Genomic DNA, 27,849 nt, shown 5'->3' with positions numbered 1-27,849 from the left:
AAACAGAGGAGGGAGATTAATGATTAAACTGTTTGTGAGCACCTTCTGCTGGAAGTGCCTACTACAGCAAACCAAGCCTGGTGTGATTAATGAAATCCATTGTGGCCTTAGTGTTCATCTCTAATGCTTCTTTTGGTGTATAAAACAAAAAGAGATTAGACTGAGATGGTTTTAATCCCTCAAACAAAGCCTGAAACAAACCCCAAAGCTGCATCTGTTTGGATGGGGAGAGAAAAATGCTATTGCTTGATGGAGGAGATGTAAATCAGTGCTATGTATTGCACATATGGCACTGTGTCTCTGTCCATAGGCACCTGACTGCTGTTGCTCTTCCCTTAGATGGGCTCGGATATGTCCTTGGAGAACCACAGCCAACAAAAAATAAAAGGGCTGATGATAGCACAGACCCTTTGTGAGAACCCATAAGGATGGACTGATTCAAGCATGCAGAGGATTGAGATCAAGCGGTGTGATCACATCACAAGTATGTATGGCATCTCATCTATGATGTATGCTTTCATGGTGCTATTAGGAAATGATGGTGAAAATAAAATATTCATATAAGAGAGTAGTGTAGGATTGTTTATAAGAGAAGTGACCATTGTTTTCCTGCTCACGTGAGAAACTGTAAAAGAGGAGCGAGTGGTAATTAGCCTGATTTGGACAGGGATGAGGGATGCGTATGGGAACTGCTGAGTCCTGGCCTGAAGCACTGATTGAGCACCTGGGGAAAGGAGCTGGTCAGCCCTGGGAGCACAGGTGGAGGCAATTCAGGTGTGTGATAGGAAGGGGTGGAGCCTGGCTGCACCTCTCTTAGACCTCATTGAAGGGCTGGCTGCCACTGGGGGAGGATCTGTGGTTGGGGATCTCTTCCTTGTGGTGTTTTCCCTGTGAACCTGGATCTTCAGAGATGGGTGAGCACCTTTCCATTCACACTAGTCCCTTTGTTATTCCACCTCCTGTGTTGCCATTCTGCTGCATTGATCTTTCTGATTGTTACAGGTCAGTGCTTTATTCTTAAGTAATTTCCCCTTCCTGTTTTTTCCCCATCTTGTGATCACCCAGCTCAGATAATAAGCCATGGAAAGGGCTGGAGAACTCACCCAAAGGAGCCACTCAGGGCAATTTGCTCTGTTGGATGGGTTCTGAAAAGATTGAGATACTGAAACAAGCAATCCAATTTAAGCAGCAGATATAGCTGTGTGTGTTGTCCTCCCAGAGGGTCAAGGAGAGGTGAGCTCAAAGCTGCGCAGGCTCTTCAAGCCCAGCGTTAAGTGCACTGCTAGAAGTGCTGCTTTGAAATGAACACTGCCTTCCAGGGATTGCATGTTGGGTCTCCTCACAAAGGAGGTGTAACAGAGGGTCTGGATCTCTCATGGTTACACCAGTTAGTGCTGGCATGCACTGAACTGTGCGAGAGAAGCAGGACAGATCATTTTGAGCACATCAGAAAGGCTTCAAATCCAATAAAGACCTGAGTGCTTCCACTTGGGCTGTAGGGCAGCAGGCAGAAATGGAGCTCTGCAGGGAATCATCCTTCCTTATTTAGAGGAAGGAGGCTGAAAGGCATGTTACAAGAAAGCAGGCTGCTGTCCTGTGCTTCTACAGCTAACTGTGATGGGAGAGGAATTTCCATCAGCATCCTTAATCTTCCTGCTGGGGGCTGACAATCTTCCAGGGAGGACAGCACACGTTCTAAGGTTTACTTTGCCATTGTCTCTCATATCTGAGTGATTAATTGCTTGATTTTTCACTTTGCTCTGCCGCGCTTTCTTTCTGATGAAGGTTTGAGGTTATTTTGGTGTTTTACATCCATGCATGCTGAGGTGTTTTCCATGTTGCTCAACCTCCTGCTGCTGTAAGATGGGCAGCAAGAGGTGCGGGCAGGCGAGGAGAGTTTGCTCAGAGGTTGCAGTTGCCCAGATGAATAATTAAAAGCGATACGTGTCTTGCTTTCAAAGCAGGCCAGAACTGCAAAGCCAGAGATAAGGCTCCTGTGCGACCTTTCTTCCTCTTTGCTTCTCTAACATCCAAAGCTGTGTGGGCTGTATGTGCCCAGGTTCTCTCTGGTGCCAAGGATGGGAAATACAAGGTGGGAAAGTGATTGGTAGGGATTGGCAAGGGGGAAGAGGATGGAAATCTCTGGCTTAACAGAAGGGAGGAGAAAGCTGTTATGAGTGTTAGCCAAGCAACGTGCAGTAAAACAGGAGACCATCCTGATTCTTCCCATGATGCCAGGTCCCCAAAGAGTTCCCAACAAGCTTGTTTGCCATGGTTATCAACATAACGTCGGTAAGAGCAGAAAAAGCACTGACACCAAGGTGACTCATAGCACTGAAGTTGGGAGAAAAATCACTTGATTGTTCAAAGGTACAAAAACATGGCCTGAGTGACTCAGTACTGCCTAAGGACAGAGCTGACACCTGGCTGTGCTCACTCCACTGCCAAGCTGTGAGGAACAAGGGATGCAAAGGGACAAGAATAGGATAATGGATTGAACTTGTTATGTGGCACATGTGAGCATCGTGCCAAGGCATCTATGAGTTAGGGGTATAAGTACATTGTGCTGTAGCTTTTAGTCACTGTTTCAGGTGTGCAGCTTGGAAGAATGCCATAGCCATCTCTCCAGACCAAAGCACACATGTAGAACTATTCTGGAATTTGTGGAGTCATGCAGCCAATATTTCAGGCCAACTTGAATTGCTAGGGTCTGGCAGTTTGACTTGGTTTTGCTCCTGGTCCCAATGGGCCAGGTGATGTGTGTGCCACTCTGCACTTAGGTTCTTTCTTGACTTAACTGCATCTCACTGATAGGGGAAAAAAAAAAAACAAAACTATTGTGGCAGATGGGGAAAGCTTGCTCCTGGCAGACTCTAAACATAGAGAGAGTCCAACCTGAGAGCCCAAGTTGCATTTCTTCATAGGCATCCATTAGGTCCTAACATTGCCTTCAGTGGTGTTGGCTACCGCACAGTTCTGCAACCATTGAATGATGAGGTGTGACTTCATGCTTTGTGGTGGGGGAAAAAATGCTTCTTTAGGACCATCTTGTTCTGCTTCTTATGTATATGCTATGATTTGTAGTGATTCACAAAGGAGTGATGATCTTTGATTTAGCATCATTAGACTGTAATTGAGCATGTTGACATGGAGTGATCTTGGCTGTAAAACAGCCTCTCACTCACTGTGGTCAATCACTTCATGACAACAGCAGCTCTACCAGGTGTTTGTGTTTTATTGAACAATATGTTGTTATGGAAACTGGTGTTATATAAATTATCTTAAGAGAGGCCTGATTTATATACTGGGAACAAGAAGTTTGTAAGAAAACGTACAAGATCTATGGGTCATTAGCTACTTGGTGTCAATGGCAATGCCATAGCATCTTATGCAAGATCTGACCAGTTGTCCCTCATAGCAAATGTGTGGATGTGCCCAGCAGGAGCTGAGCTGGTCCCTGTCCACATTCATGTGACCCTTGCCAGGTGTGGAGAACACTAAGTGACACCCACAGGGCTCGTGAGCTCTGAACACTTTGCTCTGGCTTTGCTGTGGCAGGAAGGATGTGGCCTTTGATGTTGACTTGTGGGGGAGTGGAGACTGAGGGACATTGATAATGTGGTCTGAGAACCTTTTGCTCCTTTTCAATTGCTTACACTTTTCAGACAGATCGTGTTTGCTGGTTTCTTACCTTAAAGTAAAGGGATGAGCAGCCTTGAGGGATTTTTGGTTTGGGGTATCTTGTCCAAAGAAACCTACGTTTCTGTCTGGATCCTCTTATTCACTAATTCCAAGCATGGAACTTCTCAAGACCTGAGCTGTCACCTCATTAGGAGCCAGGCAGTCCTGCCTGGGTGGAGGCATCCTGGATATGTGCAGTGCAGAAGCTTGCAGAGGGAGCTTTTGCAGCCCTCATTACCTATAAGAGGAGAAGCTTTTCATCTCCAGAGCTATTTCTTCAGCTCTTTCCAGCAGCATGAACTATGATAAACACGTGGGAGGAAAACCACTGAACAGAAGTAATGAAGTGGCTCCTGGTTAGCTGGAGCTCACTCTACATGGTTGAGGGAGCCTGCATTAGTGTGAGTCAGGGAGTGCTATTCCCTAACATCCTTTCCCTTTTAATGCTTTCAAACTGTGGTTACTTCTTTCTTTTAAACTGTTTGATTATTGAAAAGGCTGCTGTTACCTTGTATGTGTCATCTTGGGGCCATAGTTAAATGCCTGCCTTTTTTGGCATCAGGACACAGAGGATGGGCAGGGGTTAGGTAGGGTAAGATTTCTGTGTGTGTTCTGTTAATGGATCATATGTGAAAGTATTTCTTCTTTTCATCTTGTCTGTAACAGTTCAAGCTGGAAAAGTTACATATTGCTTCTGTTGTATAAATACTAGATTGCATTGCAGCAATTACTAAATGCTAGCTCACAAGAAGTGGAGTGCTCTGTATTGAAATGGGTGTTCAGAAAGAAACCAACGCAGGAAAAGAAGGATAAAAATAAAGTAATACAACTTCTCATTATGTGACTTCGAGAGGTCCAAGTTCTGTTCAAGCTGCTCTTTCCTCCTGTAACAGCTTTCAGCAAGTGAGGTGGAGCTGGGATGGGAGATGCAGAGATGTCTGTGTCCCCAGGAGCAGTGGCTTTGTGGGGTGGTCTGAAGCAGAGACCTCTCCCCCTCTTGGCTCTGGGGGGCACCTGGAAATGTCCATTTTTTCCTCTGTCAGTCTGGGCACGGGGAACACTGCAAGTGCTAGGAAAAGAATTTCCAGCCAATCATTTGCTTCCCAGTCTGATTAACGGGGGGTTAATTTGTCATCCATCTCATTCATAATCTCTCCAGAAAAACACAAATCTGGTGTTTTCACGTTCCAGTTATTGGTTTCTAAATCCCCTCTGCTTTGCCACCTTTCTGCCTCACTGAATGGAGAGTTGCCAGACTGGTGTGTGTCTCTCTGGGGCCTGCTGCCCACATAGCAGGTAGCACATTCCAACTCAGAACAGCAGAGTAAGAGTTTGTAAGAGTGCAGGTCAGCCTGGCTGGCAGGAGAAGAGGTTTGTTTTCTTTGCGTGTTGCCGTATGAGAATATTTTACAATGAAATAAAGCTCAGTATGAGTAATTTCCATTTTAAGCTCATAGTTATGTATAAGACTGCAAGAGGGGGGAAAAATTGCCAAATAATAGCTGAGACATATCATTGAATTATGGATATTGGCTTCTGTTTAATTACTTGCAGACTGCACCATCCTTATGGAGAGGCAGCTGCAGGACTTTCTGTAGCACTGTTCAGCTCGCCTGCATCTGGCAAATGTCATTCTTTGGGATTAAAAAGTAAATTATTTTCCATCATTTCCACTGCTCAAAAGAAAAGGGGGGGGGGGGGGGGAGCATATTTTCTCCCTATCTGGTGCTTTGCATCGCTAAGAGGAGCATAACTTTGGAAGCTCTCTCATTTTCCTGCTATGCTGTTAGTGTAGGAACTCGGTACAGCACTGTGCAAAGCCAGAGGTCACTGCTTTATGGTGACGTTAAAAATGAATTAGTAGGGATGCTCTGAGTGCTTTAGGATCTGTTCCTCTCGCCTTCACTGCACTGCAGCACCAGGGGAGACACCTCAGCATGTGGGGCCAGCAGGCCTGTGTATTCCAGGAAGTCACAACACCATGCATGTGTGGCTGTCACGGCTGCATCCAAATGTCCCTGTATGACACACGTGCTGCCATCAGGCTTTTCTGAGAACTTTATTTCTTGAGGTGGACTCCTGAGGATGAAGGAAGGAAAAGCTGTAACCACAGCTGAAGTCACAGGTGTGTGATGCTGATGGTATTAAAAGAGCTGAATGGAACACAAGCTTGAGAGGAGGCTGCGGGCTGGAAGAGCTTGAGATCAAAACATAAAAGGCATGGAAAACATGGAAGAGATTCTCCTTACATGCAAAAAAGGAGAGGGGAAGGAAAGAAACCGTATTACAATAGCTTCATTGGTCACTTATTAAATTGTGAGATAAATCACTTGTAATTTAAAAGAAGTATTTCTGTATTCTTGCTGGGAGGACCTAGTTCACACTAGCTGTAAATGAGTTAAGACAGAAAAATCAAAGCATCCAAATGCTGTGAGGCACTCCCATTGGATTGTAATGCCTTCTTGAAGCAGTAATTCAATGACTGATCAGAGGAGATCTAATTAGCTAACCGCATTAAGTGAAAAAAGCAGCACCACGAAGAAAGCTGTGATGCTCTGGGTTGATGGATCTTTGCTCTGCTGCGTGGTGGGGTGTCAGAGGGAAAAGACAAAGCTTCATTCAATAGATGACCTAAAAATAAATCCGAAGATTAAAAGTTTCCTTTGTCTTTCTACCCTGCCTTTCCCATATTATTGCTCTGCACACTGAGATGTTTTAGGGAGTGCATAGACCCTATTTGTCACTGACATATTCAGCATTCAGTTAACTGCTTAAATCTAATACTCACCCACTCATGAGCTATGTGGGGGTGAAATTCAGGTAGGAATGTTACCTTAATAAAGTACCTTCTATTCTTGTTTCCTATTTTAAATATTTTCCTGTCTGCAAAGGCTGGGTGAGCTCAGTCACATTGGAAATGACATTCACGAACGTGTAGTGCAGCTCTGCTCTGAGCTCACAGCCCACTTCTCCCATGGGATGGGGTGTGTGACAGCAGTGTGACCTGCAACGTGGCAAAAGGCAGATGTGACAAACACGAGGCCAAATATTGTTCAGTGGGATTGATGAGCACTTTGGCTTGTGAAAGGATGTAGAAATCAGGCACATGTTTTGCTCGCTTGACAGCCTTTGGTCTTAGATGCAGACAGACTGATGTATATCTACAACAACTCGGGTTCTCCAGCAGAGCCTGGTTAGGCTGACTGCTCTCTTGTATGTCTTCTGCTTTGGAGTGTGGTTCTCCATCTCCTGGAGATCAGGCTGATTCCTAAAGCTTCCAGCATGTTGCGTGGCAAGATGTTTAGAACCAGGTGAAGTCAGTTTGGTTGGATGGGAAGGAGAAGGGGCTTCAAAAGTCTTCTGAAGTGTCAGATATAGTCCTTTATGAAGAACTTCATTAACGTTTATATTGCTCCTCGCTGCTTTGATTCAAGGACATTGCAGGGAGAAATACACACTATCTCCCAGATTTTACACTTAAGTGAAGAAACTTCAGCTGAAAAAGGCCAGAAGAGAGATGGAGGCAGCTAATTCCTAAAGTGCTGCTTGAACACTCCTACCAAATGAGCCTGTGTGACTCACCTGTACCACACAGTCTGGCCCAAAGCTACCAATCCTTGCTATTTCTTGGGTCAGTTTTGTGCTACTTGTTGTTGGTGATAGGTAAGATACGTGGTGTATCAATGTCACTCCATTTTTTTTATTCCTAAAGGGTAACCTATATACCAATAACAGAATTATTTATGGCTTTGCCCTTGAGGTGTTTTTGTTTGTTCAGTGTTTTGGAAGTTTCTCTGTGGGGGGGAAAAAGATGCTTCTATATAAAATGATATGTCTGCAGAGCTTGTGAAATACTATGCTATTCTTTGGAGCATACCAACAGCCTTCTGAGCAGAAACCTCCCCAGCCCCTTGCTGTGGGTATGGTAAAAGCAAGCTACTGTGACTTCTTATTGCCTCTGCACACAGGTCACCCTTGGTTGCTTCCCTTTTTCTCCTGATGACTTACTAGCTCAATGAGGTGAAGTGCCATAGCCATCAGAAATTGGACAGTCATTCAGCTGCACAGTTGGTAATTACCCCAGCAGATTACCTCCAGCTAATGGGGGAAAAGCTTGAGGTTGAAGGAGTCGTTTGCTCAGGTGCTGTAGCGTTGGTCTTTAAAGTTGACAAGAAAATCTGGAATGATGGAATCCTTGGAGAAGAGTCTGTCTCTGAGCTTTGTTTAAAAAGCTGAAGTTTTCTTTGTATTTGCAGAAAGTTAAACCAAAGGTGTGTGATATATATTGGTATAGAATCATAGAAGGTTGGAAAAGACTTGCCAGATCACCCAGTGCAACCATTCACCTACCACCACCATTTCCCCAGTAAGCCACATGCCTCAGTACAACACCTCAACGTTTCTTGAACACCTCCACAGACAGCAACACCACCACCTCGCTGGGCAGCCTGGCCCAGCACCTGACCACTCTTTCAAAGAAGAAATTTCTCCTAAATATGTATATATACATTCCTAATATTCTGCTGTTCAACTTTGCCTGGTTTCTGCAGCCGTTCATTTTCTATATCAGCTGATGCTCCATTAAGCTCTTCCTGTATCTCAGTTCTTTGGAGCAAAAGAGCCTTTTGGAAGGGTAGGAGAATGCAGGCAAAGTAATTGTGTTTATAAAACAGAAACACTGTGTTCCTCTTTATTTACAATTATTGTAAGTGGAAATGGATCTATTACTTGTGTTTCCTGAAATTAGATATCCCTCATTCAGACACCTGAAGACCCATTATCAATGCCATAATTTTTGTTTTGCTTTGTCTGTGGGAGAGTAAATATCCTTTATTGGCCTATCTCAGAAATAGCATCTCATTAGTTGGGAACTGATTTAGAATTCTTTTAATTCCACGTATCATTAAGGCATATATGGCACTTCCAGGGAACATCAAACCATGTGGAAACAATAAAGACTGGCAGTTACGTCTGATCAACAACAATAATCTGGTGTCCAGGGAAAAAATAATGACTTATTTTTCTTTTGAAACCCACCAACAGGTAACAAAATGGCAGTTTTTGCTTTTTTGACCCGTTAAAAAATTACCAACAGGTTTTTTGTTTGGAGGGGGTTTGGATGAGGGGGAGGTGAAAAGGCAGACAGCGGGAAGGACTTGCAGCAGATCCCGATTCTTTATTTTGTTTGACCCGCTTTAACAAGCTTCCTCTGTTGAAATATCACAGTCTATGTTGGGAATTATGTCAGGAAGCACAATATGTGCAGTGTGGGTGAGTGAGCTTGCATAAACTGTCAATGGAGATCAATTATAGGAATTATTGAATTACACATTAGATAAGTAGCAGATGACTTTTTGCATGCAAGCACGGTGTTGGCTATTTTTGTCTAAATGAAAATATAGCAGTGAGAATTTGTCACCAAGCATCGCAAGCTGCCCGGGTTTATTGATTGTTTTTTTACAACTGAAGTCCTGCAGTCCCGTGGTTCTGGCACGGAGCACTGAGCAAACGATGCGAGAGAGCATCGATCTACCAACAGCCCACAGCTTATGGGCAGCTTGGGCACAAGTGGCTCCTGACAAGAGAGTTGACAGGGAAGAAAAATGTTATTTAGCAGCTGCCATATTCTGATCTGCTGGGACTCCTGATTGATGCAGCGTGGCCTCCTGTTCGTACCTCGGCTGGGTATTGGACAAGAGGGTGCTGAAGCAGGCCTTTTATGCCTCTCATGATTTATAAATATCCTGTTTTTGAATGTCTGGATGGTGCTTTTGCCCAGGAGGAAATCCAAGAGGTGGGAAGACAGGCTGAGGAACAGCCATCCTTTAGCACTCGCTTGTTGTTGGTACTGCCAGCATTGCTGTGGCTGTGCCTCCTCATTGAGGAATCCAGCTTAGGATTTAAGAGCTCTTTTCAGTGGAGGAATAGCTGTGCTTACTGACACTAACAAGGAGATGGATCATCTTTTCTTGCTGGCATACTAAGAGGCATCTCAAAGAAACCCAGAATACTGAGAGGATAGAGGACAAATGAACTGTACAGCCAGCATGAAAACACTCTTTTATTCCAGAATCTAGTATTCTAAAACCTTCATCTCCAAATACCTGTTGCTATTTTCATGGTGGACTGAGTTGATGCAGAAATCAGCCTTCCCTGCTGTCTTATGGAGGATTTTAGGTAGCAGCCAGTGGTCAGCATTAGAAGGGTTGTTAGCAAATCACAGTTCCTTAGTCTAAAGCTTTTTGTCATTTTTATTTGCCATTTTGAGGTTGGCTGTTGGGCTTTTTTCTAATAATTGTTGGATATGAAATGCTGACTGATTTGTTTCATGATAATAAGGTTTAATGAGTGTACTATTAATATGGCCCAACAAATCTGCACCTCTGTCTTTGTTCCCAAGAAAGTAATTGCTATGAGCTGTTTTCACCCTCTGGGACAATTCATAAATGTGGCTTCTGATCCATTTCAAGTTTCAGAGTATCAATGCCCAGGACTTTTCATTGCTCTAAGGAAAACTGGATGGCTGAGTGATGGAATGAGCAGAAGGTGGAACATATTCTAGGTCTGAACTTCCACGATTCTCTCAATTACAGAGGAATTTGAAACACAAGCATAGAAACGCCTTTAATTAAACACTAATTTTCAAGACCTAAGAAGGAAGTCCATCTGCAGTGCCTTAAGAAAAGCATTCCTAATTCTTTTCTATCACAAGAAACATTTGTTCTACAGAAGCTCTTCTTTTATCTGGAGTTTCCATTCTTCTTTCAAAGCCAGTATTTTAATATTCACCCATCTGTTAAAAATGGCTAAATGCAACTTCTTGGAAGACTGTGAACACTGCAGCACTGCAACCATCTCCCACTATTTTTTTTTTTTCCCTTTCCATTTGGTCTTGTAGCCAAACAGCAAAAGAAATGTAGAAGTGTAAGAAAGCAACGTGAGTCAGGCCAACAGCAGCTGGACCTGCAGCACAGCCTGCAATTGTCATTCAATCCCTATTTGAACGTTAAATTGCCTCACCCTTTGTCACTGCTTTCTCTTAATCCTTTGTCATCGCAATTCTTATAATGGAAAACTGCTTAAATATCAGAATTCCACAATAATTACTGTAAAATATTTCTTGGCCTTCAAGCAAACAGTATAGAACTAATTCTAGAAGAATTAAATAAAGTAACATGTAGGCTGCCATGCTGATTTCTTCAAGGCAGGAATGAACACACCCACTCAGAGCAAGAACATCTTAAATCTGTAAAGTACCAAAATCGTGATTCCAAATTAAAAAATAGACAGGCAATCAGAACCGAATTCCTTTTAGTCTTACCTGGAAGAGTCCTTCTACATTAAAGCTGTCATTGACACATCTGATGCTTTTATTTTTACTCTGAACGACTGCTGCTGTTGCTCTTTTATACTCTGTTCGTCCTGCCACCATCCTGCACAGCTGCTGTGCACAGGTTGTTGGTCACTGCCATAGGTGGAATAAATCTTTGAAAGATTAAAAATTAGAGCTGCTTTTAAGCTCTGTTATGTGAGAAAGTCAAGTCTACCGTTATGTCTTAGATTAATTCACCACAATTAGTAACGAGGCACTTCAAAAGAATTTACGTCACTTTAGCAGGTTTACTTTAAAAAAAAAAATAAATCTATTTTAACACTTAATTTTGATGCTTAAGTCTGAAGGTATTTGTTATACTATAGGTATGAGTGAGTAGTTTTGTTTTGCTTTTACATAACAGGCCTTGGAACTCCTCACGCATCAATCTAACCCAATGTATTCCATGAGATTCCAAACAGTAACCACATCCATCCTTTCTAAACTCACAGTGGGATAGCAATACACGACTCACTTTCAACGCCATCTCCCTAAATTCTCACTCTTCCACCTTTCTGGAAGTCAGCCACACAGATTTATGGGGATGTGCTGTTCTGCTACTCATCAGAATTGGATGTGGAGATGTCTGTCTGGCCACTGTTTCTGCCTGATCTCAACAATAGAGATCAACAAAGGAAGAGCCTGCTAATGATATTAAGGCAGAATTAATCTTTTGGGGGTGCTTTCCCTTGATGGTGGTTGGAATTCCAGTTTTTGAATATAGCACGTGGACTGGATTGAGTCAGAACTTCTTTCAACACAAATCGGGACCACAGGGAGGTGAGGAATGCCAGGTTTCTGAATGGAAGCACAGCACGTGGCACTGAAGCACTTATCACCATCCCCCAAGCAAGTAAGTTGTTGTCGTGGTGTCTTTCACGTGGATTTATTGATTTAGAGCAAGGAAAAGTCCTCCTTTGAACCACTAGAATTCGTTTGTCTTAGGACCAAATTAAGGTTAAACTGCTAATCACTGTGCTCTCAACTGAATTTCATACCTTCCTGATAAAGATGGTTCATATTATCCTTTGGAATCTGGGTAAAACATAATTAGGTGTGACCATTGTGTACACAATTACCGTATTTAAATTCCGGGGTAATTATTTTGTTGCTATCTGCAATTTCCAGATGATAAACTGTACCTGTACTGTTCGAGGCTTTATCTTCTAAAAGAGTTCAATATTATCTTATTTTCCATGTCACCGAAAGTATGCAAGTGGTTCTTTAGCTCCATTTAAAACAAAACAGCGTGTTTATTGTAATTGCTCGGATGCTTTGTCAATTTTGCTTTAATTAAGAGCCTGTCACTTGTTGCTCTGCAACACACAATTCCCATTATGTCATGACAAATTTAGTTGCTAGCTATTGCAGGGGTGCTAATGTGAGCCCATCAATATTCATGTGTCTTGGCAGATCGTGAGCTTTAATAAATTGCTTTCCATGGAATAATTTTTTTTTTTTTGAAATCAGGGGTGTTCCCATAATAGCACAAAGGAAGCCTGAAGCTGAGGAATGACAAGGATCATTTGCTTTTTACCACATCTAAAAATTATTTGTGCACTAAGTAATGATATACTTGCTTTATGGTAAATATATAAAAGAATGTGGAGGACAAATTACGAGAAAGAAAAAGCTTAATTTCACGTGGCTGAAGGTGCTTTCACTTCTCATGTTCCCAGGTGCACTCCTTTCCTGCAGGCTCTCGTTCTTGCCTGCCCTAAGGAGAATCTTCTGTATTCTTCTGCCTCCACTGCTGGGACCCAACTGTGCCGTGTGTGCAGTGACACAAGGGTGCTCTGAAAGTAACCTACTTTATGCTGTTGGCCCACATCAGAGGCAGATGTTGGTGGTACAGCAGTAGATGCTGAACCTTCCCACCAATATCCCACTATGTTCTATGTCCAGGTGGAGGCTGGTAACGAGTGGCGTCCCCCAGGGATCTGTCTTGGGACCGGTGCTCTTTAACATCTTTATCAATGACATCGATGATGGAATCGAGTGCACCCTCAGCAAGTTTGCTGACGACACCAAGCTGAGTGGTGCGGTCGACACGGTGGAAGGAAGGGATGCCATTCAGAGGGACCTCGAGAGGCTGGAAAGGTGGGCCCGGGTGAACCTGATGAGGTTCAACATGGCAAAGTGCAGAGTTTTGCACTTGGGCCGGAGGAATCCCAGGCATCCCTACAGACTGGAAGGAGAGGTCCGTGAGAGCAGCCCTGTGGAGAAGGACCTGGGGGTCTGGATAGATGAAAAACTTAATATGAGCCAGCAGCGTGCCCTTGCGGCTTGGAAGGAAAATGGTATCCTGGGCTCCATCAGAAGAGGGGTGGCCAGCAGGGACAGGGAGGTGATTGTTCCCCTCTACTCTGCTCTTGTGAGGCCCCATCTGGAATACTGCGTCCAAGTGTGGAGCCCCCAGTACAAGAAAGACAGGGAGCTGTTGGAGAGGGTCCAGAGGAGGGCCACAAAGATGATCAAGGGACTGGAGCACCTCCCCTATGAGGACAGGCTGAGGGAGCTGGGCTTGTTCAGCCTGGAGAAAAGAAGGCTGCGGGGTGACCTCATTGCAGCCTTTCAGTACCTAAAGGGAGCCTACAAACAGGAGGGGAATCAACTCTTTGAAAGGGTGAGTGACAGCAGGACAAGGGGAAATGGTTTTCAGCTGAGGGAAGGGAGATTTAGGTTGGACGTCAGGGGGAAATTCTTTACAGAGAGAGTGGTGAGGTACTGGAACAGCTGCCCAGAGAGGCTGTGGATGCCCCGTCCCTGGAGGTGTTCAAAGTCAGATTAGATGGGGCCCTGGGCAGCCTGGTCTAGCATTAGGCGGGAAGGTTGGTGGCCCTGCATGTGGCAGGGGGGTTGGAGATTCATGATCCTTGAGGTCCCTTCCAACCCTGGCAATTCTGTGATTCTATGTTCTGTTGCTGCTCTGGAGCAGAGGAGCATTCTGACAAAACGGTGTCTGACATGGAGGTGCGCGTGAAGAAAAAGCATGGAATTAAGTTTCCCCATGTGAGAAAAAGGCACCCACTGACATTCATTGATGCTTGCTGAACGTTTATGGAGATCTACCAGTGAGGTGGTGGGTGGTGCATTTCAGCAGTGGTGACAGTGGGTCGTATCCATTGGTGAGTGTGACTTGTAGACTCTGTGTCATCGCTGGTGAAAACATACAGATAGTGGTGGTGGCTGTTGAAAAACAGTGTTTTGTAGCTGAGAATTTGCTTTATCAAATAGTGCTCTTTTTTGTAGTTCCTATGGAAATATCAGGAGGCATTACTTTCTGAGCAACCTACATATAAGATGTTCTTTTCTCTACGAACATGAGGCTTCTTTTACAGTTTTAAGGTAGCAGTTGTGCAAAATACCTCTATGAAGCCTTACTGAAGTAATAGTTTCATTATTAAGGAAAAAAAAAAAAGTCTGACACCATCAGATTTGGCATAAGAGTTCTCTCATTTCTCATTCAATTTCATACAGTGCTAAAATAAAGTACGTTTTAGGGCTGAACAACACTCAGTTGAGTGCAGTTTGGGGAGATTTCCACTGGGCAACTTAAAGTAATACTGCAAATCATTCAGTGGGCAGGAAAGAGAGGGACAGGTGACACCCTGGCTTTAAGATGGCAATCTCCAGAATCTAACAATAGATTTGAATGTAAGCTGTGGTCACACAACTGAATGAGAAAGTGCTGATCAGTGCAATTGCAAAGTTAGAAAAGATAATGTTTTATTTAACCATAAGAAATATGCATTTAACCACAAGAGAGATGTGAAACTTGTAGCCAAGAGTGAGGCTCAGGAATAAAAGGACAAAAGTGTTTAAACATCTTTCTAGTATAAATTTCTCCTGAGTGCTCGAGGTGGGAACAGCATTCAGAAGTGAATATAATCTTATTTTCTCAGCCCAGCTTCTCTCAACTGCCTTAACACAAACTTTATCAAAAAAGGAAAAAAAATAACAAATTCTTTCCTATATGTGACTGACATCAGAAATTTACAACCAGCTCTTCACCTCTAAGTATGTAATAAGGCTCCCCAGTGTTGTGGTGATGTCAGTAGTAGACAGATACACACTTTGTGGGTATTAGCAGTGAAAGATGCTTTCCTGAGCACTGTACAGACTTTATTCTCTATATAAGTGCCTCATGAATTTTGGCTTTTTTCCTTAGAAAATCCCTTTTTCTCTAGTAATCAGGCTGTGAGCAAGCTGATTAATTGAGAGTAGGGATCACGCTTTCCAGAGAAGAGTAGGGATCACGCTTTCCAGAGAAGAGTAGGGCAGCATTGCTTGGAATATTGGCTACAGATCTCAGATGCAGGTAGTCCTTATTGTTCTGAGATCCCCACATAGCTGCCTCTACAAATGCTTAGGTTGCCTATAAAAAGGATTGCTGGTGACTCAGTTACCATTTCAGTTTGGTCACACCAGAACAGCACGGTTCTGTTTTGGCTTTAAAGAGAGATTCAGCATAGGGCTGTAATGTTAGAAGAGCTTGGTGGCGTGGGCAAAATCACTGAATGCTGCTTGAAGGATTAGGTGTGAAGAGCATCACAGGTATCTGTTTGCCTTTTATTAAATAATTAAGCATATAGATGATGGCTGTGTAACCAACAGGAAGGCTACCATGTTTATTTAAAACATTATTTTAATGGATTCTACTTGTGTAAATATAAAGAAAACTGAAACACTGTATTAAAAAAGTAATGAAGATAAACTTAGATAATACGTGAGCACATTGCTAATACAAACAAAAAAAGGCCTTCAGTATTTCAGTCAGAATAACCTTGAAGAATATTATCAGATGTACCTCAGTATCTAATTTCTAGAGGAAGTGTAGGGAAGAAACACCAAGAAAACCATATAGGTGTCCTAAAGTTTCATTTCCTTTCTGCTTATCCTAGGAGAATAATTGCAGAGTGGTCTTTTTCCAAAAATTACAAAGAGGAAATTAAAAGTACTGCAGAGGAAAGACAATGTAATTGTTTTCCTAGGGATTATTTCTCTTTGCCTTCCTAGCTTTCTCTGGAAAGGAAGTTACTTGCCTCTTCCATAGCTGTTATTCTTCAATATGTACTGTGCAAATATGTATTTTTCCTATAGGTGTGCATGTCTGTTGCAGCTGAGTTAGATATTTTGTAATAGTCTGGGAAAACAAAGTGGAAAAAATCTGCCAAGGAGCTAAGCATTATTTAGGTCCCAATAATCAATGGTGAGAGCTACTCGTTATTGAGGGTTGAAGACAGAACACACATCAGCTAAGTTCAAAGCTTTATTTTGATGCAGAAAGTGGTCACCCAGCTGTGCTCAGGGTTAAGTCTAGGGTAAAAAAAAATAGATCTTGGTTTATTAGAATATCTTTTAAATACTGTTGGGTTATTGAAAGGCCTAGAGCTAAGATGGAATAATGCGTACATATCAAAATATGCATATGGATCAGCTAGGTTCAAGGTCAGCCACAACATTTAACGATAACAAAAAGTCACCCAAAAACTGGATCTATTTATTTGATCCACGTGCTCTGGAAGCTTAGATTACAAATTGACACCAGCCTGTGTGGATGGAGTAGCATTAAGATTTGGAAACAGCAGATTTCTGAGGTAAGACAAGAGAGAGGAGTTTTTTCATCATGCTCAGCTCCTAGAATTGTGATGCACAAGCCTTCTTCTTACCTTCTTGCCATTGGTAAGTCTGAGGAACTTAGTTTCCAGGGAACGGTCACAAGAGTCTTGCTGCTCTATAGATGAAGGCACTTAAGAATAATGCTGCTGTACATACAGAAGTTCACAGCCAGTTGGGTGTTAGAAAGGGATTTGGCATCTCTCTGTCCATTAAAATATGCTGGTTTGGATAAGAATGAGCATCAGGTTCTTGGTGAAAAGTTAGCATACTTGCTTGTCTGATCTTCTGCTTTTGTATATATATGCGACATGGTCACCTTGGCACACTATACAACAGCACGAGGGAGGAAATTTTGGCTGAGGAATTAAAGGGAAATCCCTACTTTTATTTAAAAAAAAAAAAAAACCAAACAGATGATACCCAGTTCAATGCCTGGTAAGATGTTGAAACACGTTGAGCACCATAGTGAGACCTGATTAGCGAAAATCATAGAGTTATTCACTGTTTGTTTTTGAATGACCTATTCATTTAACTGCAGGGAATAACCCCTTGTTTTGTACAATTGCAGGTTTCCTCATGATCCTTTTAGTTAAGTGAGGTTATTCACTGGAGTAGTTGATGAGATCAAGAAGTGATGTGTAACTTTGCTGTTAGGCATATTAGATAGGCGTAGATTGCTCGTGCTCAAAAATCAGAAGTATGGAGGGAATCACTTTCACTCAGAGACTTCAGGTCTCCAACTTAAAGGAAAATGAAATACATATTGGTTTGGAAGGTTATGTATTTTTCACCTGAGATATCAGAAATGGGTTTTATTACTGAAATTGCGCTGCTTTTCTTTGCCTCCTCAACACCCTCCATCACTTCATCTTTTTTTTTTTCCCCTAACGTTTCGATAAGTTTAGACACAACTGTGTTTTTTGCTATGTTTTATTTCATAAGTATACATTCTTGTTTACGTGAGTATCTTACACAGCAACATGGAAGTAAATATGTAATCTGTATTGCTTATGTGATCACAGCTGCTTCTAGCAAAAGTATGTGTTGAAGGATGTTACTGAAGGAAGCTCATCTAACTTGAGCCCTCACCCGCTTTATTAAGAAAAATGAATCTGTCCCAATGAATGCCGGCTTCCTTTCTTGTAGGCACTCAACAGTACAAAAGCAAGGACACATTTATTAGGGAAAATTAAGTTATAAACATGAAACATACTTTAGTATAACCTCCTGGGCAGCGGAGAGAACAGTTATCCAACAGGCAGACTTGTTAGCCAAGCAGGGCTGTGCAACTTATTTGGCTGGTCTAACAAATCCAGGCTTTTGTGTGGGACACCCAGAGGTAGTGTTCTCATTGCAGAAGGAGAAGGGCAGCCTAATGAGGATGAGGTAAAAGATTTAATGACCCGTCTGCTCAGCCGGGTTGTGGATTGGTGTTCTATGCCAGCCCACACGTAAGAAAGGAGTGTTACACACCTTGTAACTTGAACACAATATAGAAATGATCTGTCAGAAAGAAACCTTTGCTGCTTCCCCATTTGCTAAATCTAAACTGATGAACAGATATGATAACTTCCCAAGTGGCATCAGAAATAGTGTAGCTATTTATCAGTGATTTTTGTCATTTACAAGAGATAGGCTAGAGAAGGGGAAAGTAAAGAAGTGCTAAGTTCTCCTCTGTGGTTGGATGGCAGACAACTGAGACTTGCCCAAAATCTTTAGACAAGATGGAGTTCTAAATATCAGTGTGGTATCTTACTAAAATGCCCTAGCATGAAGACTGAACAATTTATGAAAAGGAAACTCTTTGGTGCACTTCTTTTTCAGAGCTGATCACTCTTATGCTTTGCAGTTGTGGATGGGATATAGGCAATGACAGTGTCCTGAGCGGAATCCAAAAAGCAAATTGGCAGTGTATGTGGTAGACAGTAAATTAGGTTTTTAAAAGCTCTTTCAGGCTTAATAACTTGAAATGAGCCCAAATATGTAACTTTGAGGTGAGAAATACACTAAAAATGTCATTGTTCTAGAGGTAGAGTGGAAGAGGTAGTATGAAGCACAGATTTGTAAAAAATGACTTGTATAAAGCCATAATGTAATCAAGACACCAGTCTATGGCTAGATGTCAAGCCAGTATCAGTATAACTAAGATGACTGCTGGATAGCAAGACGTGTTAAGTCACTATATAGCAACTTGGTTATTTGAGAAGAACGCTATCGTTTAGATTCCTATTACCAGATCAAATCCTGCCAAGACACAAGGAGCACTTTGCAATGGCAGCCTGCATTTTGCATAACCATGCCATATCTACGTGTGCATACAGGACCAACGTTTCACACTGCTGCTCTCCACTGACATCACTGCTACCGCTCTGCTGCTAAACAAGGTCATGCTGCATTCCAACTCAGCATTCTGATGGATGGCACGTCGCTGCTTTGAAGATGAGGCCGAGCTGGCGCCGCTCCATTTGAAAGCTCATTATCCTAGACACGAATAAAATTGGCCACACGTCACAAAAAGGACAGGAAGGTCAAACGAGTATTTTAAACCTGAAAATTTAAAGCTGCTGAAAACGTTTTTATTTCCCCTCTGGCAGTCCTAGCGGGCAGTTCGCAGCTGCCAGCTATGACGTCCAGCCTACAGCTGAACCGGCTGCGGCCCCAGCTATTACAGAATGAGTCATTTCTGCAACGGGCTGGGAGAAGAACAAAAATAAATATGCTACAGGGCAGGCAGCACACGCGCTAGGTGTGCAGGGCGCTGCCCGAGCGCTGAGGGCTCTCCTTTTCCTCACTCCGCCGGGCTCTGGGGAGCCCCGCGATCCTCCCCAGTGTCGCTCTGCGGCGGGCAGGGCGGGCCGCCTCTTACAGCCGTTACCCGCCTCTGCAGAGGCCGCGTCCCCTCAGCACCGCACTTCCGCCGGGCCGCGCCTCCCGATTGGCTGAGGAGAGGGAGCGGGGCGCGCCGCCGGAAGTGATGGTCACGAGGTCACGCCCCGGCCGCGTTCAAACCTGGATGGCGGTAAAGTCGGGGTTCGCGCTGCCGGCGTTGAGGGGACGCGAGGCGGGAGCGCGGGCGGCCGTTCCGTGACGCGCAAACAGCGGTGCTCGGGCTCTGCCGGGAGGGTTCTGTTCTCTACCTACCGCCGTTCTGAGGAAACGCGATCGTTTCGATGTTCTGAACGCTCTCGGCAATCCAGTTGTAATAACCTTTGTTTCTATGGAAATACACCTGCAGCTTAGGTTCTCCTCCCAGCTTCTTTATTTTTCTAGTCAACGTCCCTCGCTCAAATGCCTCTCCTTTTTTCAGGTGCCCTTTTATACGAGATAGACTGCCGGGATGCTGAAGTTCAAGCACAGCGCGCGCACCACGGCTGACACGGGTCCTATGGAGCCCATTGCCAGCCGTGCCTCTCGCCTCAATCTGCTCTTTCAGGTAAAAAAAAACCTGCAAACACCTGTCTGCTGTTGGCTCTGCTCAGCTCAGGTTTGTCTGTGTCCATCTCAGGTGTACCACAGCCCAGCTCTCGTTTGTGTGGATCTCAGAGCACAACTGTGGGTGTTTTGTTTGTGGTTTTTTTTTTGTAAAGGAAGGAGATCAGCTGTTAAAGTTCAGAGTTCATGTGTCATTTGCACAAAGTTGAGTTGTACATCTGGTAACGTTTTAATATGAGTGGATTTTCCCACATAAAGACGGAATATTGCATTCTGTGTCTTCTAATCCACATCCTTTCCATGGGAGGTAAAACTGAGAGTCTGTCACGAGATGAATTTCCGCAGCCAGCTGTTGTTTGATCCTCTGAGGTGCAACAGCTTCTCCTTCTGGAGCTAATATTGATGCTGATTGCTTTTGAACCATGAATAAAACATATGGTGCGATGTCAAGGACAAGCAGTCGGATCAGAGCCATCAGTGGTTGTAGACAGATCCAAGAAAGCTGAGATCTGAGCTTTAACCACCTTTAGAAGATTGCTTTGTCTAAAGGTAAAGTACCTGTAACAGCCATTATGTTTAGAAGTCCTGAGTTGATATGTTTACCTCATGCTTTTGCGTTATTTGTCTAATCTCTAAAATAGTGATTTTTAAATGAATAATATATAATCTGTTCTATACATATGTTATTGATTTGGGGCTTTTCATTGTTGTCTGAGACTCCATCTGCTGTTGCTTCTTTTTTATTCCAGGGGAAGCCACTCTTTGTGACTCAACAGCAGATGTCTCCTCTCTCCCGGGAAGGCATCCTCGATTCTTTATTCGCTCTTTTTGAAGAATGTAGAAACCCTGCTTTAATGAAAATCAAACACGTAGGCAACTTTGTCAAGAAGTGTAAGTGCTCCTTGGAGTAGTTTTTAGGTGTTGTTTTAAAAGATAGTCGTTAAGAACCTGAATATTTAAATCATGTTATAGTTGCTTAAATTTGTTGATGATTGTAACGTAGGACTTGCATCTCGCTTTCTGTGGGCTGACTCAATATTGCAAAGGGAACGTTGGCATCTTACTAAACTTTATTTAGGTCCAGAAAGGCGGATTGCAAGTGGCTTTTGAAGTGCTGTGACTCAGGCTGGATATCAGGAAAAATTTCTTCTGAGTGGTGCTGCACTGGCACAGGCTGCCCAGGCAGTGGTGGAGTCACCGTCCCTGGAGGTGTTCAAGAACTGTGGAGACGTAGTACTGAGGGGATGTGGTTATTGGGTGTGGTGGGGATGCCACTGACAGTTGGCTTAGATTATCTTAGTGGTCTTTTCCAACTGCAATGATTCTATGATTCTGTGACTCTAATGTTCACCTCTCCTAGGCTGTATTATGTTTCTAGTTGAAGAAGTATTTTTTGTTAATGCTGCATAATGTTCCAAGTACATGCAATAGAATGATGTTGAAAGCAAGACAGGTGACCAAAAAAAAAAAAAAAAACCATAGGAATTATTTTGCTAATACTTGGTTCTTTCAGTGTGAAGTAGTAGTTTCAATTCCACGTTTTATCCATATTTTGCCTTGTGTAACTTTTTAAAGTAGCAATCCTGTACTTCAGAAATAATTCCAGATGGATTAATCAGGTAGGACTAAATATTGAAAAAGTGTTCAAATACTTAAACAAAAAAACTTAATCAACCTTTCTGTTAAGAAACACAAAAAACTGGGTAAACAGTAATTTATCATGCTCTTTGTAAAGTTCCAACCGGCAGTTTTTAGTTGAGAATAGTTGTCTGATAGAGTATGAAGAATTTTTAGAATGCTCTACAGAGATCAATTATCTGTCACGGTGCACAGTGGTTGAGACTCCTCAATGGGAAACCTAAAGTAACCTCTGAAAGAAATGCCTATGGTTGTTTGTTAGACAATGGACTAGTGCCTCCCACAGGCAGAGGACTGAACCCTGCCTCTGGACTTGCACAACTTGACTGCCTAAACCCCTCATATTTAGTGAATGTGCTTTGTATTGGCAAGGGATAGCTGGAAAGAAATTAGAAACAAAAGAGGCTATCAGCCTATGGCGTGATGAATGGGACAAAATTATGGTTGCTATGGAAACTGTCTTAGCATTTCCTGATTCTTTTGTATGTACCATGTTTCACTTTTAACTATGTATTAATACTGTCTTTTTTTAGTATTATATATACTGTTTTTTAAGAAGCATATTCTGGAATGATTTAACAATTCTTTATATTCTGGGGTTTTTTTTATTGTTGTTGTTTTGTTTTATTCCCCATAGCGGATGTTGTGTTCATTATGAAGTGCCACTTAGCTAACCTAAAAATAAATGTCTTATTTTTATAGATGCAGAGACTATAGCTGAATTAAGGGAACTCCAACCCAGCGTGAAGGATTTTGACGTAAAGAGTGTGGTTGGCTGTGGTCACTTTGCAGATGTAAAAGTAGTAAGGGAGAAAGTTACTGGTGATGTGTACGCTATGAAGGTGATGAGCAAGGAGTCTTTGTTGGCACAGGAGCACGTATGTATATTTTTCTGTGATGGCAGAGGAACCATAAACTACAATTTGATGGGCATTTTCTTTTTCTTACTGCTATTATACTTAAAAATAAATCTTTTATAAATTTACAAATTTCATTTAATGTAAGTATGGGATAGGAAGAATAATCTTGTATTTTAATGAAGAAGTGTAACTGTGTGTAGTTTTGCTATGTCTAAAAGCCATTGTCTCAGACCATGAATCTACTGGGAGAGGTGCCATGCAAAACAGGAAAACAGTCCTTGTCTCAAAGAGCTTATCATCTAAATTGTAAGGCTAGAAACAATGAAAAGTATGAAAAAATACTGAGTCTATTTTGATCAGCTTGATGAACAACTCAGTATGGCTTAAATTTTCAGGTAATCTGTTCATTAAGTTCTTATTTTATTTTAAAGAGCAACATAGAATGTCAAGAGTAGATGTGATGGCAAACTGTGGTGTCTGATATTCTACGGAGAGCCTCTCGCTATCTTGAGAGACATGTAACTTGAAAACTTAAAAACAAATAAAAAACCCCAAACAAACAACAAAAAAAGTCCCAGCAAGGTAATGATAAGGTTGCTACCAAGGTTTGTTGAGAAATGGAAGTTAATCTTCTACTAGATAAGAGATGACATGTAGGACAGAGTCTGTGAATTTGTCTCATGAATTTGTACAGCAATATCTAAATTAGTTTTTCCCAATATATGGCTGCAGTGAAGTTGCTCCTGAGATTCTCTAGCTTCCGGCATTCTTTGTGGCTGTCAGAAATGGAAATAAACTATAATTACCCTGCTATGGCACAGGTTGGCAAGAAGAGCAAACTGTGTTGTTACCCACAAGATGACAGTTAGTGAAAGTAGGGAAAAATAATCTAAATGAACTATCAGTATTTCTGTAATTTCTTATTGTCCAGCACTATGTCTGAATAAAGGAATAGTTGTGAAAACAGGATTTAAAAAAAACTTGTATTTTAATATCTATAATGAATTTATTACTAAATACAAGTCTTTACAAGGATAGATAATGGCTGGTCAAGGGAAATGGTTTTAAGTTGATTGAGGGAAGATTGAGGTTGGATATCAGGGAGAAGTTCTTTACCAAGAGAGTGGTGAGGTGCTGGAACAGCTGCCCAGAGAGGTTGTGGATGCCCCGTCCCTGCAGATGTTCAAAGCCAGGTTGGATGGGGCCCTGGGCAGCCTTGTCTAGTATTAGGTATGAAGGTTGGCTGCCCTGCCTGTGGCAGGGGGTTGGAACTTGGTGATCCTTGAGGTCCCTTCCAACCCAAGCCACTCATTGATTAGCTGTGAGGTGCTACCCTATAATTGTCCTAGCAACTTTTCTTCTTGTCTGAGATTAGTTTTATTTTATTAGGGCCAATCCAGATGAGGTCACAATTGCACTCCAAACTGGTAGATACTTCACCAGTATGAAAGGAGAGCTGACCTTTTCTTCAGGGACTATTCAGTTGCCAACAAACTGGACAACAGAAGGTGGGAGGGAACTGAAAGCACAAAGGAGTAATATCACTTTTTTAAAAGGACACGTTACCAGGAAATGGTATTTAATGGTTTCTAAGCAATTTTTTTTTTTATATAATGCCTTTGGCACAGACTTGCGTCTTTCTAAAACCAGAGAATTCTAATGTATTCTAGCCCATTCTCACCAGCATATAACTGAACATTTCCTTTTTTTGTAGGTGTCATTTTTTGAGGAAGAACGCAGTATATTATCTCAGAGTACCAGTCCATGGATTCCACAGTTACAATATGCATTTCAAGACAAGAAAAATCTTTACTTGGTAATGCTAGTCTTCTTCTCTATTCAACGCTGTTAACGTTGTTATACTTAAGAACAGTGTGGTGTCTGAACTGTGCCTATGTTCTGCAAATTTTCCGGTGTTCCATGCTACTCTTTGATGTGTGATATGGGGGAGTTGAATGGAATACCTTTGGTATTATATAAACTGTTTATATATACCTTTGGTATTATATAAACTGTATCTCTTCCTCTAAAATTTCATGAAGGTTATGGAGTACCAGCCTGGAGGGGACTTGCTGTCACTCTTAAACCGGTATGAGGACCAACTAGATGAGAGCATGGTGCAGTTTTATCTTGCAGAGCTGGTTCTAGCTATTCACAGTGTCCACCAGATGGGTTATGTACACCGGTAGGTAATAACTGCTTTGTCCTTACACATAGTATTTAATCAGTATCATTCCAGATCAAGTGTTCTGGAATGATGCATTCATGTTTTTTGTATTCCGTCCTCTTCAAGGACAGTATTTCACATGCTGTATCAGAAGAGGGGATTAGAAAATTAATCATACATAAACTGTAATTGCAGATAAAGGCATTAACTTTGATGTAAATTTCAAACTAATATTAAGAAAATATTATTACTTATATTTTCTTTAGGCTTAGTTAAAAAAAAAAAAAAAGGCAAAAAAATCTTTAATAGAAAAATATTTTCCAGAGCAAAGGCTTATTTTTTTTTAGTACCAAGCAGTACAAGAAAGTAATGTAATTGTTAAAGTTGCTGTACCTGCTTGTTGAAGAGGGTGGTATAGTATTTTGGAATAATTAAATATTGCAAAATTTTCTAAAAATTATATCAAAGCATGAAGGCTACAACTAATTCATATTGTTGATTTATCCCATTTATTGATGGGTAGAATTGTACATTTCCTTTTTTGTAGATGTCCTTTTTTTAAAGGAAGATTTATTCCATCACTTCTGAGACTTCAGATGTGTCACGCAGTATTTCATGTTCCAAACAGCTGTAATGGTTGCATTTAGATATAGATTGTGGCTTTCTGATGTAAGTTGGCTGCCTGGATTTGAAAGGTGCACAGAGTAAGCTGAGTCACTCTGACTTCCTTATGTTAGTGTGAAACTTCCTGTGTTCCAGTTTCTGCCCATTGCTCCTTCTATTGTTGCTTGCCACCTTAAAGAGTCCACCTCCATGAACTTGGCTCCTGCAGTTTAGATATTTATAAAGAGTTATGAGATGAAGGAATCTTGTGATGATGAAGCGAATTTGACCAATTTCATATTTAATTGGAAGCAGAACAGCAGTGGGAAATGAGACTCAAATAGTAATGCATTGTTAAGGTTTTATGCAGCTGAGTATATGCTTGAGTGTAGCTGAAAAGGGAGATGCTATTGTCCAGATGTGACGCTGGGGAAAGACACAAAAAGGCACTGATTGCTTTCTTCTTGCTTCCAGAGATATCAAACCAGAGAATGTTCTTATTGACCGGACAGGACACATTAAATTGGTAGACTTTGGGTCAGCTGCCAAAATGACAGTAAACAAAACGGTAATTTAAGTTTTGTCTATGACTTGTATGGATATTACAGTCAAAAAGAGAAAATTAACTTTATATGTGTTGCTTGATTATATCTTCTTCTTTCCTGTCTAATATAGAATCCAGCTGTGATGACATTTTTCCAGTTATGACAGGCTTTTTAAACAAAAGCTTGAGTATCTTTTGCAGCTCTCAGTAGACGAATATTTGCTTATTTGAGTTTTAATATATAAGAAGGGTAAAAGCAAGTCTACTTTCCAATGCTGCTACACTGCAATACCAAATCATCCTTCTAGAGATTCTCACAAGTATTAAATATTATGTTTAAAGAAGGATGTGAACTTATAATTGTTTGTAATTGGACTGAAAATTATGTTTGCTGTAACTAAGGTGTAACATAGTTTTGAAGACAGAGGAACTCTTGATTAAAATGAGTCACATTCCAGCATTCTGAAATCCAGCTTTGCTCACAAAAAACACTGTATTCATAGTTGTGAAGAAGTTGAGCTTGTAGTTATAAGATGATTTTAAATTTAGGAAACTGCACACAATTTCAAGTGATAATTTCAATTAAAATAGACCTAAGTGAGAATATGAAATTTACATCAGATTCCTCACTTGTTTTATGATTTTTTCATGTCTCATAACATTTTGTCAGTATTGTGATTCTTTATACTTTATTTTCCTCATTCTTTGTTTGTCAGTGTTCCTCTGCATTGCATTTTCTTGTATGGTTTTTTCCTTCATGTTACTTATCTTTTCAGTCTTCTTCAGGTTTCTGTTAGTATCCCTGCTGTTTTCTTTTACTCTTTTCTGCCACTCGGTGAAAAAAAATTATTGCAGTTCTCATTTCTGAATTACCTTTTCCAAACATTTATGAAATTTGAACATTAGCTGATCCTGAACACAAGGCAAAAAGGTAGGGATGACACGGAATGGAACAAGGCCAGGGAACATTAGTGTCTAAATGTGACAGGTACTTTTTTTTTGAACCTTCAACTATGATGTTCCCATTAATAACAGAGTGCTCAGGTATGCATACTGCTCAAAACATCACTTTTCTGTAGCACTGTTCTTTTTACGGTGCTGCTCTTTTAACATCAGCTTTCAGTGACAGCTCTAATATTTGTACTCCTTTTTTATATCTAATAATTCTTTGTTACGCTAACTTCAGTGTTTTGCTTATCAGTCTTGGTTAAAATTACTTAAACTTGGAGGGCTGAAAACGTGTCTCTTGTTTCAGGGAGTTTTATTAGTATGATCAATGAACAGAAGTGCTCTAAATTCACCTGGAGTGTATTTGCTTCTATTCCAGGTAAATGCCAAGCTGCCTGTTGGCACACCTGATTACATGGCACCAGAAATGTTAACAGGTTTGAATGGGGATGGCAAAGCTTCTTATGGTCCAGAGTGTGACTGGTGGTCCTTAGGAGTCATTGCGTATGAAATGATTTATGGAAGATCTCCATTCACTGAAGGAACTTCAGCAAAAACTTTTAATAACATCATGAATTTCCAGGTAGAGATCATTGCTTTTATGTTGCTGGGTAAAAAGGCTGTAACTAAGAACTAAATGTTTTTACAATTGAAAAAGGTAGGTAATGTCTCTTAATTTGTCATGTTCATATAACGTATGTATACTTTAAATAAAATGCTAAAAATCTTATATATATATCCTCATATTGTAAATATGAAGTGATTTTTTTTTTTATAATCGCTGTCAAAAAAAAAAAAGCATCTGCAATACATGAATTTAAAAATATTTATTTGTCCATTTTTGGCAATTATAACAGTAGCATCTCCAAAATAATCTAGAAGAAGGATTGAAAAGGTGATTTGATAAAGTTTCCTGATGATACGAAATGCTTCTGGTTGGTAAAGTAAAGGCCAGCTATGAGGAACTGAGGACTTGAGGGTA

The 27,849-nt window shown here is 41.4% G+C and overlaps 1 protein-coding gene across 18 annotated transcripts in view; it reads left to right on the top strand.

Annotated features, from left to right (window-relative positions):
• Positions 1 to 895: 895 nt before the first annotated feature.
• The window catches only part of CIT (citron rho-interacting serine/threonine kinase), a 91,219-nt gene continuing 64,265 nt past the window's right edge, over positions 896 to 27,849 (top strand). For 10 of the 18 annotated variants that reach the window (XM_090152526.1, XM_090152520.1, XM_090152521.1 and 7 more), the window contains exons 1-8: positions 19,677 to 19,874; positions 19,983 to 20,108; positions 20,857 to 20,998; positions 22,448 to 22,623; positions 24,320 to 24,421; positions 24,648 to 24,790; positions 25,850 to 25,943; positions 27,247 to 27,450. In XM_090152526.1, the coding sequence (XP_090008652.1) occupies positions 20,013 to 20,108; positions 20,857 to 20,998; positions 22,448 to 22,623; positions 24,320 to 24,421; positions 24,648 to 24,790; positions 25,850 to 25,943; positions 27,247 to 27,450 (957 nt within the window). In that variant the 5' untranslated portion in view covers positions 19,677 to 19,874; positions 19,983 to 20,012. Of the gene's footprint in view, positions 915 to 19,630; positions 19,875 to 19,982; positions 20,109 to 20,856; positions 20,999 to 22,447; positions 22,624 to 24,319; positions 24,422 to 24,647; positions 24,791 to 25,849; positions 25,944 to 27,246; positions 27,451 to 27,849 lie in introns of those variants that run through there. The other 8 variants (XM_031592215.2, XM_031592213.2, XM_090152523.1 and 5 more) reach the window with 3 other exon arrangements.

This window comes from Phasianus colchicus, chromosome 18, assembly GCF_987193195.1.
Source record: "Phasianus colchicus chromosome 18, bPhaCol1.hap1.1, whole genome shotgun sequence".
Taxonomy (NCBI): domain Eukaryota; kingdom Metazoa; phylum Chordata; class Aves; order Galliformes; family Phasianidae; genus Phasianus; species Phasianus colchicus.
This window is presented reverse-complemented; position numbering and strand designations above follow the sequence as displayed.